The 16,681-nt window shown below is 45.4% G+C and overlaps 1 protein-coding gene across 4 annotated transcripts in view; it reads right to left on the bottom strand.

Annotated features, from left to right (window-relative positions):
* The window catches only part of PRKCB (protein kinase C beta), a 310,378-nt gene that overhangs the window by 33,204 nt on the left and 260,493 nt on the right, over positions 1–16,681 (bottom strand). For all 4 annotated transcript variants that reach the window (XM_067013684.1, XM_067013683.1, XM_067013686.1 and 1 more), the window contains 3 exons: positions 9,378–9,469; positions 7,575–7,637; positions 2,303–2,441 (listed from right to left, as the gene is read on the bottom strand). In XM_067013684.1, coding sequence (XP_066869785.1) covers positions 2,303–2,441; positions 7,575–7,637; positions 9,378–9,469 — 294 coding nt within the window. The remainder of the gene's footprint in view (positions 1–2,302; positions 2,442–7,574; positions 7,638–9,377; positions 9,470–16,681) is intronic.

Raw genomic sequence — 16,681 nt, 5'->3', positions numbered from 1 at the left:
GTCCGTTTATCCAATTCCATCTCCCACCTCGGCTTCTGCCCTGAAATCAGAAGTATCCTCTGACGAGAACTGACCTCAAGGGTTGAAGAAAAAGCTTTCTGGGAGAACACCTATTGCAAGGGTTTTTCCACTTTTAAAGTACTTCATGTCTCCTTCGATCCTCATGACAACCTAACAACTTAATCCTTTCACAAAGGGAAAGAGAGCCTGCGCGAGGTCACAGAAGTAGCCTGAGGCGATGGGGTTAGTTAATGGCAAAGCAGGGGGAAAGCTGACCCGAGTTTATTCCTCTCACCAGCGGGCTTCGGGCTGTGAGCTGGAGGGGGATGCAGCTTCCCCAGCAACACAAGTCGGGGCTCCTGTTTGCCAGCATCGTGAGCACCCGGGAACTTTTGAAAACCACACATGTGGAGGCCCACCCTGCAGGGATTCTGACTCCGTGCACCTAGGGTGACGCCTGGACATCCCCATTTTAAAAGCTCTCCAGGTGACTGTTGAGGGCAGCAGGGCTTGTGAACCAGAGGTCACGGAACTCACGGCAGATCAAGGAATTGTGTCTGATGTCCTAATCAGCAAAATGTATGTCACACGGGGATAACTCCGTGGGGTCCTAAGACAGGATTAAGTGCTTAAAGGATTACTTTCCAATTCCTCAAGTAATACACAAATACATTTACCTTGCGAAAACTTTCAACAGTACACAGATTAAGCTAAATTCCCCTTTACGATGGCCTTATGCTCAGCGATAACCAACGTTGTAAAATCAGTCTGTAATCTTCCAGATTTTCTATACTTTTGCACGCATATCTACATACTCATAAGAAACATATAGCAGTGTTCTGTGTATTAGTGTTTTCTTCCAGAAATGGTATCATATTGTATTTATCATTCTGTAACTTGCTTTTTTTCTCTCAATGATATTTCCATATCTGTATATACAGATGCCTAATAGTATTCCATACTATAAATCATTCAGACTATTGCACCTCCCTTAATCAACAAACATTGTTCAAGGTAGTGCAGACAGGTGTGCTCTGATCTTTGTAAGGGCTCAACAATATTTCTTAACATGAAATGTAGCACTGTTCCTTTATTGATCGTCTTTGAGCTTGCCTTCCGTTTTTCATTATTTTTTTGCTAAGATTTTTTTGATGAGGACCACTTTTAAAGTCTTGTTACAATATTGCTTCTGTTTTATGTCTGAATTTTTTTTTTTTTTTGGCAGCGAGGTGTGTGGGATCTTAGCTCCCTGACCAGGGATCCATCCCTGCACCCCCTGCATTGGAAGACAAAGTCTTAACCACTGGACCGCCAGGGAAGTTCCTATTTTTCATTAATAAAAATAGTGCTGCAATGAAGAAAGGACTTCGAACACATATCCTTCCACGTATGGAATGTGTGTGTGTGTGTGTGTGTGTGTGTGTGTGTGTGTTTTGCAAACTAGATTTCTAGAAAAGGAACAGCTTCGGTAACAGAGTATGCAGGTTTTAAATTTAGTGTCAAGCTACTTAGTGACATGGGGCCTCCCGTCACCATTGTTACATATGAAGCCTTAACAGTCAAGAAAAGAGGAATTCTAGAATGTCCATTTCCAAGACTCTATGCCAAGCTCTCAGTTCCTTTCCATAAAAATCCAGTAACAGATTGCAGAATGCCACCTTTCTGAGCACCAACTCAGAGAAAAAGGAAGGCTATCATCTGGCACAAATTTTTGTACCATGACATGCTGGGGAAATCCATTCTGCAACTGACCGTTTCCTTTGGGAAGGAACGGGGAGGCACTAAAAAAATCTTCACACTTTCATTTATATCTTAATCAGAGGAAGAAAACTTCTGAGTCTTTTAGGATTTAGCACAACTACTGCATACCTATTAGGACACAGATTCTGTGTCATAGTCAGTCCAAAGAATCAATCAGTCCCTTCCCCCCTCCCCCTCCCTCCCTCCCTCCCCTGAACAAATGTTTCAGTGTCATAATTAGGAGGTATCCTATGGCCATGAGACATAGCAGCTCGATGAAGAATTTGACTGATGTGTGGTGGATGGTTCTTTTGAGTTTTATTTAAATTTTCTCCCAAACCTTGATGTATTTTGGGCCTGAGCTTCTGGATGTGTGCTAAGCTAATTTTCATGTGTGATTGCAAAGGAATAATTTCGAGGACAGGAGAAGGACCAGCCTGAGGTTTGCTTGTCAGATACCCCTTGAACCCTTCCCAGCTCCCATGTGACCACCTAGGGCCCCGGGGAGACATCAGTGCATCAACACAACACAGACACGCCTTAGGGGTTGGCATCAGCTCACCTCAGGGGCGATGTAGTCTGGAGTGCCACAGAAAGTCTTGGTTGTCACTCCGTCCCAGATGTTTTCCTTACACATGCCGAAATCAGCGATCTTGATGTGACCCTCCGAATCCAGCATCACATTGTCAAGTTTCAGGTCTCTGTGCAGACAGAAGATTTAGAGATTTCATTAAATGCCATGTATTTCAAGTCAACCAACAGCCACTCGTTAAGTGCCAGACACTACAGCAGGGGTGTTGGGGGCACAGCCATGGGTACGACCCCAGCCCTTGCCCTCCAACAGCTTATAATCTGGCAGGGAGATACAAGGATGCACAGATCCCTGAGCTTCGCTTTTCCTACAGAGCCAACTGGGCCAAGCGTCTCAGAAGGACACAGTGAGACAGCCGCTCTGAGAAGCGTGATCCACAGACGGCTAAATGAAGGACAGAGCATCCACAGAAGCTTCTCGTATCCAGGAGCATCTCCAGAGTTGACCTCTGCAACTTCAGGGCCGCTTACATTTTGTAGGAAGATCTGTTTTACACAAAATTTTTATTTTTAAAAAAGCTCTGAAGATCAGAGAGAAAAAAACGGATTGAGAGCATCTTATTTAACACCAAGTGCCCCAAGCCCTCCTAAGCCAGTTCCTAGGCCATGAACCGAGGCGTTCCTACTGATTCTTTCAACCAAAAAATATGTGTTGCACACCTACTATGTGACAGGCACTATGCTTTGAGTGAGGTGTATACTATGAACAAGATAAACAAGCATCCTGCTCTTGTTAGGATTAAATTCTAGTAGAGGGGAAAAGACAATTACCAAGTATTCAAATCTATAAGCATGCTTATTATAGCTTATGATGGACGGTATGAAGGAAATAAAAAGAATGATGAGATGGACGGGAACTGAAGGAGGTTACCGTAACAGAGTGTCAGGAAGGTGTCAGCTCCATGGAGTGTTGTCCTAAATGACACGGGCTACACTCCCATCCTTTTATTTCATCCGTGTTGATGAGGAGAGTTTGATGTTTGGGGACCCTTGCACACTCCCAGTGCATCCGAAGGCTCCAATATCATCACACTTTCTTCCTCCCTAAACACTGACTCCAGTGTCATCACTTGGTGTTTCAGCATCAATGAGTAGGGACGATATATGGGCCAGACTTCCTCAATCCCATTAGAAATCCAACTTCCTCAGAGGTAAAGGGATCTACTGTTCAGTTCAGATCTCTCCTTTAAATCATCTTCACTGGGTGGTGGACATCTGTGGCTTCTGCCTATTCTAGCATCCTGGGCTGAGAGCATCCTATTATTCCTTTGAAGAACCACCTTCCCTGAGTCTCAAGCCATTCTCAAGCATCCTAATATTCCTTTGAAGAACCATCTTGCCTGATTCTCAAGAACCGCCTTCCCTGATTCTCATGGTTGGTGATGCTGCTCTTAACTTCTGGTTCCAGGAGTGGTCATGCAGTCCTGTCCTGGCCAGTGGAAATCCTGCTGGTCACAGTGACTGGTTCAGGAATGGCCATGTGACCCACTATGAGCTACTCAAAGCCTCTGAACATCAACATCAGCCCTGGCATTTTCGCTGATACCATCAGGAAAGAGATGAGCTCTTTTTACATTGGGATTGCTCAGGTGGTAGAAAGTAAGTCTAGAAGTGTCAGGGGTCACAGATGGAGAGAAGAAAGCTAGTCTAGATAAAGCAGAACCTAGAGAAAGAGAATAAATGCTCATAACATCATTTGAGCCACTGGATCCATCCAGGCCTGAAGTGAGATCTGCCTCCTGGACTTTTCAGTTACGTCAGCCAGAAAATGCCTCCTTTAACGTAAGTTAGTTTGAATGGAGTTGCTGTCATCATCTTCAACTAAACAAATACAACCTGAAAATATATCCTGGCATCTACTATCTGTGTCTGTGAGGTCTCTTCATCCAAGGGGAAGCTCACTTGCACCCCAGTGTTTACCAACAGCAACATTCCACCATCTCTGGTGCTGTCCGTGGTGCTACCCACATCCAGCCTTCATGCTTCTCTACAAGCCACAGAGGTCTCTGAAGGCCAGCTTGGAACTTAGAGAAGCTGACTTTGCAGAAACTTGTTTCACCTAAACATACCAGGTCTGCATGTGATTTGATTGACAGAGATCCATGACATTCCCCTCAGCTTGACCACACGCCCCCAAAGAGGCAGCTGGGGCAACTCTGGAAGTGAGGACATCTTCGTCTATTATAGAAAAGGAGCTTCAGGTGCTAAGAGCCAGCAGGTCATGGGGCTGGAGCACGCCCTGGTCATATTCACTGTCACATAACAGTGTTTTGATAGCCCACCCCATTCTTTTGTTTAATGTAATTAATCCTCATTTCTGCTTCTAAAGGGGGCTAGTCAGATGTTTCATGTTCACAAATCCATCAAGGGCAAAATCAACACACATTCCAGAGATGGTAATCTACAAATCAGACACTAAGTTTGGAAGGGTCGTTTGTCCTCCCCCCAGCCAACATCTCCAGCCACGGTCCTCAGAGAGCGCAAGTCTAGCATGATTCCTCATCCTCTTTACTTAAGAACTGTCCAAATAACTAGAGATCCAAATGAAGAAGAGGGGGATTTATAACATTTAAAGACTTTACCAACATGAAACCAATCTCTAGGAAATTAAAAAACCATACATCTTCTGTCATGCAATTTTTTTTTTACAGTTTTCACTTGATTATCAATTGCAAATACTGTCTCCACTGAAGTTCTTGATTGTGAGCTACAAAAACCAACTCTGACTATTTCAACCGAAAAAGGAATTTTTTAAAAGGGAATTGGGGAGCTCAGAGAATCTCCAAAAAGGCGGAAGAACCAGATTTGGTGGCTACACAGCCAGGAACAATGCCTAATTGCAGCGCAGAGATGCCCCAGCGAAGATGCCACTGATGTCACCACTGGGCCCAGACATCATCCCTTGTTCCACAAAGCCCTAACACTGGGCTCTGGATGCTGTTGCTAAGAGCCGCTTCACCTCACGACTCTGGAAACCAGACACAGCTGATTGACTATGGCCCCTCTCGATTCTACAGTCTCTGCTTTCTTGGTCACTAACTTCTGATTCAAGGTCTTCAGCGAGTGTGATGAGCATCAGAGCCTGAGTTGTGTGTCTGCTCTTCCTACAGGGAGGCTGTGAAAGTATCTGGCACGTTAATCTTTAGAGGAGGATATGGACTCCATTCCTACTCACAAATGAAAGGGGTTCAGATGTTGAGTGGCTTAAAAAAGTGATAAATATGCCCTAAATGTATAAATAATGGAGGAAGAAAGAGAGAATGTGTCGTTAGCAGAAAAAGCTTTGCATTTAGGCACGGCCTAGCACCTAGAATGCTAATCTTTGCATTTTATGACTTGGACCAAATGGACCCCAGATCCCAGTCCAGCTCCCTGCTAGTCTGGAAACCTTGCCTTCAATCCCAACCCTGTTGGCAAGGACTCTAATCATTTCATCTCCTGTTTGCTCCGCTGGGACTGGATTTTCTTCCAATTAACTTACAGTCCCCTGTTTAAACTTCTCAGCAATGCTTGAGTGCCTTGATTCTATTCTGGTGGAGGCCCATCTTATATAGGAGTTAGGTTCAAATGTCAGCACATACGGTGAAAACCATGTAGAGTGAACAATTACCCATGATGCCTGGTTTTTTGGTTAAGCACCAGCTGAAGTCACTGGCTTGAGTTTAGGGGGCACGTCGTATGGAAGATAATGTGTACCTTTCAACACCAGAATTACATTCAGCACAAGATGCTCCCACCATGACAGTCAAAGGAGAAACGGGGGGAATTAGAGGCTTCCCAGGTCCCGTCTCATGCATACGTGGTGACACGTATTCACTGAGGACGAGCGTGGGCTGAATGACCACACAATTTACAGTTTAAATTATTATGGTTACTCTCTCTGTTTCTATTTCTCCACTGAGATCACACCGTGCCACGTAAAGCCACTTGGCTTCCTGACTTTCATTCCTCCGTTCAGGAGCACACAGACAGAGTGGGGGCTCTGTGCACCCCGGATTTGCTACTTCATGGAGTGAAAAAAAGACCCAGGACTCTGCAGGCTTCGGGCAAGGCCCTCACCTTCCATCCCTCCATCCCACCAGGGCCCATAGCCTCACTTCCAGTTTCTGCCTTGAGAGCACCAGGGCTAATCTCTTTAGGCCTTTTAGTCCCATGTCCTTCAATTGCTTTAGGAAGACCAGGCCTCCGAGGGTCTTCCCTAACTCTTTAGACCCTAATCGCATTCTCTGCACAGAATGACAGGCAACCCACCACCACCCAGCCCACACCAGCCCCCTCCCCTGCTTGACTTTCCTCCATAGTACCTCTCACTACTCGACAGACTGTGTTTGTATGATTTACATATCTGTCTTCCACCACTGGAATATGAGTTCTACAAACGTGGGGCTTTGTCTGTTTTCTTCACGCTGTATCTAGACTAGAGGCCGGCACATGGTAGGCTTTCAATAAATGTGTGTCAAAGGAATGAATGAATGAAACAGACTTCGATGACTCTTCAGGATCTTTTAAATAGACCTCGCCCATGCCAAGTGCCCTTTGGAAGCCCCGTGTCACGTGCCAGCCTCCCTTGCATAACAAACCAATGCAAGCCTGCGCTGTAATGCCATTTGCATCCGTGTAGCGTAAGGAGAACTGTACACCCTGGACTCACTGACAAGTAGCAGCCCCAGGCTCCATAGTTTGCTTGCATGAGATATAAAATGGTATGACTCATCCGGCTGTGATCATACACTTGCTCCTGCAAAAACGGGCAAATGCCAAGTCCTGAGCTTAATCCTGTCTTTCAGGGCAAGCTACTCAGAGATCCATTTCCAAATTGTAGTTACATAGCAAAAAAAAAAAAAAAAGAAAAAGAAAAACGGAAAGAAAGAAATTTGTTTCCTAATAATATGATCCAGCACATTCTTCCAGCCATGATTCTTTGCTTGCTCCCCAAATGTGGGGTCCACAGGTGACAGAAAGAAGGGCTGGGTCCCCAGGGGTGAGCCCCCTCCTCTGAGCAAATGGTCTCACATTCGAGGCTCTGAACCGTTACTGGAGGAAGACCTTCTGTCATCGTATAGAGCTGCCCAAACTTTGCCAGGGCAGTGGGCAATGCTGCCTGGCAGAGCACATGCCCAAGTTAGCACTGGAGGATTCCTCCCCCACCGTGGATTCTAATTTTAAAAGCAGTTGAAGAAAGAGGCAGGGAAGGGAGGAGCTTAGGAACCAAGGAGACGGGAAGTACAGCAGGGTTCACTCACCGGTAAATGATGCCCTTGCTCTGTAAGAAGAACAGACCGATGGCAATTTCGGCAGCATAAAATCTGAAATTAAAAAAAGAAAAAAAGCAATGGAGAAATTCAAGGACACCATATGCTTGGAAACTCTCAGAACTCAATACAATATTGAACTGGGCATAGGGAATGAATGTTCCACCATGGATGGTCAACCATACATCTCATAAAACGAGTATGAGAGTTTGGACGGATGAACAGGGTTTAGAGAGCTATGAGGCTAAGGACAAAATGGGGTGCGCGGAGGTTCAGCAACTGCTTAGTGGGGAGGAGGCCATGGGATAGGATGAACTGGCTGGAGAATGATCATTGCAGACTGCAGCATGGTCACGGCTAACATCTGCTGAAGGCTTAGCATCCACCTTGCATCATTTCAGGTTATCATGTGATTAAATCTAAATAACAATCCTGTAAGGTAGGTGATACTACTACTTCCCTGTTCCTCAAATGAGGAAACGGAGGCTTAGTGACATGAAATAACTTGACCAACGTATACAGCTAATGAATGGCACAGCCAGGATTGGAAACAGCATCTGGCTAAAGCGTAAGCTCTTCATGAAGGCCCGGAAAGAAACATTTCTGAGAGAACCAGAAAGGCCCGTTACAAAGGTTAGGCGAGCCTTTAGGGAGCTCTGTAAAATGTCCTGACGATGTGTCTTGTGTGATGATGGAGTGAAGGTCGGTGGTCAGTTAGATGTCAGAAGTACAAGAAGAGCCAACCCATTGGACTGTGCCAAGATACACAAACGGCACGACCTGGAAGTGTGAGAATGGAAACCCTACCAGAATTTGTGCTCGTGGCCTGGGCAGGTGGGAGGAGGGGGCAAGGCTGAGCTGAACAGGAGCCGGCAAGCCTCTGCAATGATGGGATGGCGTCCTAGATGAGCCTGCAGAGCTCTCTCGCGGGACAATAAGAGCCTGGCGAACCCCTTAGGAGAGGTTAGCGCTGCTGATCCTACAACTTGCTGTGCTCCTATTCTCCAACAGCCGGGAGAAGCAGGATGAAATTTGTGTTCTAAAAAGAAGAGACCAGCTGCCTTGTGGACTGAAGGGGACAGAATGAACTCAGCAGGGGAAACGGATTTCCAAAGACCCAGAGTCAGTCTCTCCACCCCAAGAGCCACAGAGCATCGTCACCATGCAGCTTGAGCCTTCATCTCCCTGGAACGAGGGCATCTAAGAGGGAGGGTGGTGTCAGACAGAGAACGTGAGCAAAGAAGATCTGGGTCAGAATTCTGGCTCTGCCTCACACTAGCTCTGTGACCTTGAGCAAGTCTCTAAAAACTCTCTGGGCCTGGCACATAGTCGGCTCTCGATAAATATCAGCAAAGGAATATACAAAACCTACAATGACATTCCCGAAGGAAGCTATAGGGTTTTCTTTATGAGCCAGGGAAAAAAACTTAGAGATAGGGACTTCCCTGGAAGTCCAGTGGTTAAGACTCCACGCTTCCAATTCAAGGGGCGTGGGTTCGATCCCTGGTCAGGGAACTAAGATCCCACATGCCACGCAGTGCGGCCTCAAGAAACTTAAGAGATAAAGAAACAGCTGTGGCTTTCAAGCTTCAAGTTCTTAGCTTGTGTCAAGAAACAGAGAAGTATCCCGTCTCAGCAGAACACCCTTTGCCCCGGCCATGTATTTCTCAGAAGCCCAAGATGCTTAAAGGAAAAAAAGCTCAAGATGTTTATAGTCCCTGTTCGACTAAGAACCCAAAAGAACAACCCACACATTTATCCCAAGGGAAAAGCACAGCACCAGTTCTCACTTACACAGCGTGAGGCTCCTTGAACCGGCCCACTTGTTGGATGTGGTACATGAGGTCACCACCATTCACATACTCCATCACAAAGTACAGGCGGTCCTGGGAGAAGACAGCAAAGAGCAAAGTCAGCCTCTTACAGTTCCTTGGGTTCCAAATGGACAGCAGGTAATAGCTGGGATTTATGAGCAAAACCACCAGGACTCTATGACAGGTTGGGTGCACTGTTTCCCCAAGCGGAGTCTTTGTGCCACTGGAAGTATGCAAGTGACCACAGGCAGTATGTGAATTGTTTTTTTAAATTAATAACACTGGCCTTCCCTGGTGGCGCAGTGGTTGAGAATCCGCCTGCCGATGCAGGGGACGCGGGTTTGTGCCCCGGTCCGGGAGGATCCCACATGCCGCGGGGTGGCTGGGCCCGTGAGCCGTGGCTGCTGCGCCTGCGCGTCCGGAGCCTGTGCTCCGCAACGGGAGAGGCCACAACAGTGAGAGGCCCGCGTACCGCAAAGAACTAAATAAACAATAAATTAATAACACTAACTTTATACTTGTCGGTACTGGAAAATATCATTAGCACATTAATCTCGTGACTTAGTGGCTATTATTGTTTAGTAAATCTTATTTGAATAAACAGTGGAGACTGTTAAGGGAATCATATACAGGTAATAGGTAAGCCGCGGGAGCCCCCCTCCACCATGTCCCCTGTGACTTCCACTGCCTGCTGTTCACTTCGCGGTGTAGTCCCTTCCCTCTGAGAACTGGACTGACTTGTGTAACCAATAGGATATTGTAAAAACGACAGTGTGTGGCTTCCGGGACTGGTCGCATTGTGAAATATGTGTTTCTGTTTTACTTATATATTGGGGTGGCTGGGTCGCTGCGTAAAAGGGGGTTTGCTGTCAAAAGTCGCCAAGCTATTGTACGGGGCTGTAAGACCAGGAGGGGGGTAGCAGAGAAGTGATGTGTAGGGCAAAGGGTCCCTATGAAATCAATATAGCATTTGAAGTCTCTTTCCACTACTTCCTAGCTGTGCAACAGCTGTTGCTTAGCCTCTCAAATCTCCAGCTTTCTCTCCACGTGGAAAGTGGACACGACCCACCTGCCCATAGAGTAAGTACCAAGATGACGTACGTAAAGTGTTCTAACGATGATGGCGGCCATACAACAACGGTTTAATCTACCACTGAAAAAAAGTTCTTCCTTACAGTGCACAGAACTTTATCTTACATATAACCGTCGTGTGCATTTATCAAATGTGTACTGAGTGTATAATAATTAGAATAAAAACAACGAAATGAAGCTACCACCTTGCTAGCACTATGTGACCAAGCTGAGCGCTCTGCATATTTTGTCTCATTTATCTCTCTAAACAACCCAACATGACAAACATTACCTTTTGCCCCTGGCAGGATTTGAACCCCGGGCAGGTCGGTTTCAGAGTCTACCCTTGTAACCTCGTATTATACAGCTTCCCGTGTAAGGTTCTGACCCAGACACTGTATGGATGTGTGGGTGTGTCCTCCCTTCTGGGAGCTTCCAGTCCAGGGGAGAAGGGACGTCCAAAAAAGCTGGCAGACCACACGGGACGGGTACAGGTTAATCAATTATTTTTGAAACGTCGAAGGACTTTCTCAGCCCGACGCTACTTCACCCTCTCAACATCTCTAATGAGAGTCAGAGCCCTCCACTGCAAGGCATATGAGGTTTGCAAAAAGGTCACTTACAAGTTAGTGGCAGAGTGGAGACAGTCGGCCAGAACTGCCGACACCCTGCCCCTGGTTCTTTGGGGGTTTTCTGATAGAAAACAAGCCTAAAAATAGCATCTGTCTTTGCTGCACATTGAAGAGAACCAAAACACTTGCTTTTAAAAATTATTTTTAAAACTAGCAGATGGCATCGGCCGCAGAGAGAGAAGTAAGTGAGGGAGAGATTTCAGTTGCTTGCTTTCTGCTTGGAAGAACTCAGCTTGCCCGCCACCCCCCCCCGCCCCAGACTCATGAGTCAGAACCCCAACATCAAGGAGAGAGCTCCACGGTGGGTAATGCCACGTTCTGTGGTCTGTTTCTACCACGCACTGTATTCGGGGCAACCCTGAGATCTGTCATCTTCGAACTGTATTGAGTGTGGCGTCGGCAATACCAGTTCTTCAGCTATTAAACATTATGGTTGGCATCTTGCTGTCCTTTCCTTGTCCGAGCAAACACTTAACGATGCCCACTCTCTGCCAGGCTCTTCTACTGCCAGAGGTGCTACTGTGAATGACCCGTGGTGCCCGATGTTAAGGATTCCCCCAGGCAAGTGCGGAGACCAGATCAACTTCCAAATGGCAATGTTTCCCAACGTGGGGTGGGAGATCATTTTAGGGGGGCTATGTTTTTACCTTTAGAGTTTTGTGTTTATTTTAATGCATATTATTAAAAATATAACTAGCACCTGAAGCCCCTGATTTGCTGGCTATTATTGCTGAGGAGGGAGAGTAGAATGCATGGAGTTACAACAGAGGAGACGCGAGCAAGACACGGGATCAGATTATGATGAACTGCAGAAGGCCATCCACCCAGACGTCAGTCATCTCACTTACGTTAAGATCTTTACCATGTTGTTCTAAATCATCTACTAAAATTTACTTATTTTAAAATGTTTTTTATTAACGTACCTTATTTTTTTTTTTTTTTTACTTAAACAGTTATTTAAAAATTTTAAAACTTCATACCAAAGTCATATATGGAGATTCATTGTCTCTGTAAAAAAATAAATGCCTCTCTGGAGTCTATTGACTTCATGCTATCACCAGTCTGGCTTTGGTACATCAATCCCTTAAATGACTTATTTTTAAAATAAATGCAATTTGCCCATGTACTTCATCTCCCACTCCAACGCAAGGAACAGCAAAATTTGGAAAACACTGCCAATGGCAATCTAGAGCCCATCTTGAGCAGAGAAGTGAATTTTAGAACTTTTATTGAGCATTTATGTTTGCAATTCATGGTATTAGGTGTTAAAAAGGCAAAAATGATAAGGTACAGGTCTTGCTGTCAGAAAATTCAGAATCTTGGTTAATTCCATAGGAATTCAGAATCATGGTTAATATACAACTAACTAAAGCCATCTTCTAAAGTAGGATGTGTTCAGAGAAATTTCACGAGAGGGACTTCAGCTCACCCACTACCTCCAATTCTGACATAATTATTCCCCCCATAGAGCCCTGAAATCTGACTTTGTTCCCCATGCTTCCTATAAAATTATTCCAAGGCTTCACAGATCTTTCTCATAGTCACGTGCAGTGGGTTTGGATCAGGACCTACTTGCTGGCCTCTCCTACATGGACATCGGAAAGTATGTATTGAGTATGGACTCCAAGTCCGGCTTGGCTCCTGCCACTTGCTCTGTTTTCCAAAGAGGACTTGTCACAGCTCAAAACATCAACTCTCATCGCTCTAGGCTGATGAATCTCGACTTCAATTTCTATCCTCTCCCTTTCTCCTGAGCTCCAGTCAGCTCCAGCTGGCTACAGGACGTTTCTACGTGGGTGTGTTCCACTGTCAACTCCAATTAAAAGCTCCGAAAGGCAAGCTCACCATCTTTCTCTTCAAACTAGCCAGTCTGCTCAACTTTCAAAGTGTTTCTTCCAAATTATCATCGTTATTGCGGTTATTCTTCATTTACACACTGCCCTTGTCTCTGAAGCGTGAAACGACTTCAGTTAATTTTAAATTTCCTTTCTCCGTGACCGCTCATATTCAATCAGTAAATAAATAAAATTAAATATCTGTCTGTCACCGTAGCGTGCAAAGTGGTTGGATAGAATTTTTCAAATTTGGAGTGTGAATATGAGGACAGTCTGATTTAAAACGATGGCTGGATTGCATGTGCAGAATTCACCAGGGGAGGCCCTGGATAGGGCAGGGCATTTAAAGAGATAATCACTGTTCCTCCAGGACAGCTGAAAGTGGGATGTGACACAATGCCCATGTGACTGCCAGGAGGACACTTGCCACTTTTAATAAGATACCACGGACAGAGAAAATCAACAATGTGGGCAACTCTAAGCGTGTACCCTGCTCTAAGGTGAGTAGCATAAGCATTAATCTATTTAGTGATCTTTAGTGATTTTCCAAGCTGGTCAGTGAATCAATCCTGTCTGTAAACTGTTCCTCTTACTGCAAAGATCCATCTGTTTCTATCAAGAAGCTGTGCAGTTAAGAGCCTTAGCTGTAGCATGAGCTAGTACTGGGTTCAAGTACCGGTTATCCTGCTTACTTACTCTGAGACCGTGCATCAGTTACTTAAACTTCCCCTGCCTTCCTAAAGGGGCAGGAATAGCTTCTCTTCCATATGGGTTTGCAAAGATGTAACAGATAATGCATGGAGTCCATGCAAACTCACAGAGGCTCACTCAAGTGAGAGTGTGGACACCTTCTTTCTTCTGTATTCTATAGCCTAAGAATCACTATCAGAATCAAGCAACTGGATGCTCCTCTAACTGTATTTTCTGCTTTCTAAGCTTTTTCATTGCACACAGAGAGCAAAGTTCTCAAGGGCTAGGGCCATCTCTCTTCTTCCTTGGAATCCTATGGACCTTTGATTATTGAATGAATATGCAAAGGCCACCATCAAGAAGGCAGAGAGAACCAGGCTGTGTCTATTCCTCCCCACCCCAGCTCTATATGCCTGGGTTGCATTCCTGGGTGCTTTCCTGCACTCAAGATTCTTGGATGGCTTTAGCTGCCTGAGGCCCAGACACCTATCAAGCTCTCTCCAGCTTCCTCTCCTTGGATGCATTGAATACCATGTCTGCATTGCTAGCAGCAGGCTATGTCCTGCTCCAACCCAGTTGGTCTCCTTGGATTCAAGGTGGCATCTCCCACCTGACAAGAGCGCCAATTATTCCTTCCCTGTAGATACAATCCCTTCTTAAAGGTTCCGGCTAAATTAGTAGCCAATTACTAGGTGATTGGGCTAGGAATAAAACAACTGACCTATGCTGAATCAATCAGATTCTCTTTCCTGTGTATGAATTGGAATTCGGGGAATTTGGTGGATAGGCAAACTGCAAGGGACTAGGGAAGCCATATTACCATGAGCGGGGGAAAACCAAAGAAAGCAAGGAAAAAGAAACAGAGATCTAGTCTAGAAAGCTTTGAAGTTACAGTTTCTAGATCTTCATGACGCTCAGGTACATCTCTGCCTTTGGGTTGTTTTTCTTCCAATAATTCTTTTTTTTTTTTAAACATCAGCTAGTTTGGAAGAGGTATTCTGTTTCCTGCAACTCAACCATGGCCAACTGAGACTACGGCCAAGAGTTTCCTACAGCAACGCCCTTACATTAAACTATATCCTTGGATACTGCTGCCAACCCAGAGTTGACCCCGAATTTCCAGGACCCCTTGGACACTCTCGGTACTCAATGGACGTGTCGTTAGGCGCCAACTCAACAAGTGGGATCATCCTCATCTCCCTCCCTGTCCCTTTTTGCATTCTGGGTTGACGCCCCTCCCGGCATTCCTTGCAACTGAGTTCTTGCTGGGCTACAACAGCAAATTTGGGGAGGAAGTAATTCCTGTCCTTCAATGACTCATAAAATCTAATTCTGTTTAAAAAAAGAAAAAAAAAAGAAGTGCATATGTTCAATTGAAAAGAAAACATTTAAAATAGATGTTTTGCTTAGGAGACTTAACGGCCTGTGCCCACTGGCGGTTGGGAAACTGCATGAATGTGCTGCGCTGACAACTGTACCCGGGAAAAACTGCCAAAGGGCTGGAGGAAACATAATCCTTTTGTGCCCCTCCAGCCAGGTGCCCCTCCAGCCCAGCTCAAATAATGTGGGTAGCCTCACTTTTTGCTTGTTCTGCACTTTGTACACCACCTCTTTTATTTTTATTTATTTTTTTTACTTATTTTTTTGCGATACACGGGCCTCTCACTGTTGTGGCCTCTCCCGTTGCGGAGCACAGGCTCCGGACGCGCAGGCTCAGCGGCCATGGCTCACGGGCCCAGCCGCTCCGCGGCATGTGGGATCTTCCAGGACCGGGGCACGAACCCGTGTCCCCTGCATCGGCAGGCGGACTCTCAACCACTGCGCCACCAGGGAAGCCCTACACCACCTCTTTTAATCCTCACTTCCTACGTCACTTTAAAGACGATGAAACCAATATGCAGACCTGTTAAGTGACTTCCTGGAGGTCACACAGCCAGTAATCATAGACCCAGATTTATCTGACTGAGAAGCTGGTGCTTATCCCTTTGTGCTTCTAGAACAACTGGCCTAAACCCCATTCTCCAAAGATCAGTTCCTCTAATGAGCAATTCTCTCAAAATTCAACGCCTTTCTGATGGCTTTTGTATCTGTGTATTTGAGTATTAACTTTTGCCATCTTGTGGCACATTCAACACTTTTAACGTGTTTTATTATCGACTCTCCCGAAATAATATAAATTCAAAATGAAGACAATTACCCACTGGCCCCTCCCTAAATCAAATCAAAGTTTCGATTGATCTGTGTCTGATTCTTTTCCATGTGCAGATTCAATTTTAACACATTTAGAATAATCTTGTAAATAGAAATGTAATATCTTACATTTTCTGTTAACATTGCGCCATGCATGCTTTTCAAGGATCTTTAAAATCCAGTTATCTAAGAATACTTCTGATGTAACTTTGCTTTTCTAAACAAGTTTTTAGAAATTAAATTTGTATCGTGTTAAGAATGACAAAAATTGTTTTGTATATTGGTAGGGTGTCTTTTTCCTTTTTATCTATTCTGACCACCTTCAAGATTTTTGTTTTATCAAGGATCTTTTTTTTTTTTTTTTTTTTGTCGGTACGTGGGCCTCTCACTGTTGTGGCCTCTCCCGTTGCGGAGCACAGGCTCCGGACGCGCAGGCTCAGCGGCCGTGGCTCACGGGCCCAGCCGCTCCGCGGCACGTGGGATCTTCCCGGACCGGGGCACGAACCCGTGTCCCCTGCATCGGCAGGCGGACTCTCAACCACTGCGCCACCGGAGAAGCAAGGATCTTTTATCGTCCAAATTCTAAGTCTCTAGCCAAAAAAACATATCAGGTTTGTCGCACGTTATAATCAATTTGTCATTTTTTAAAGGTAGCTGATTCATAAAAGAATTCTGGGTCACAAAATACAAAATGACACTCCACTCAGGCTACACTGGCCTCCTTGCTGCTTCTCAGATACGCCGAGCATGTTCCTGCCTCGGGCATTTACCCTCCCTGCTGTTCTGAACACTTTGCCCCTAGACATCCACGTGCCTCGCTCCCTCATTTGCTCTGGTCTCTGCTCAAATGTCATCCTTATCAAAAA

The sequence above is a fragment of the Kogia breviceps genome, chromosome 14 (assembly GCF_026419965.1).
Source record: "Kogia breviceps isolate mKogBre1 chromosome 14, mKogBre1 haplotype 1, whole genome shotgun sequence".
In the NCBI taxonomy this organism is placed as follows: Eukaryota; Metazoa; Chordata; class Mammalia; order Artiodactyla; family Physeteridae; genus Kogia; species Kogia breviceps.
This window is presented reverse-complemented; position numbering and strand designations above follow the sequence as displayed.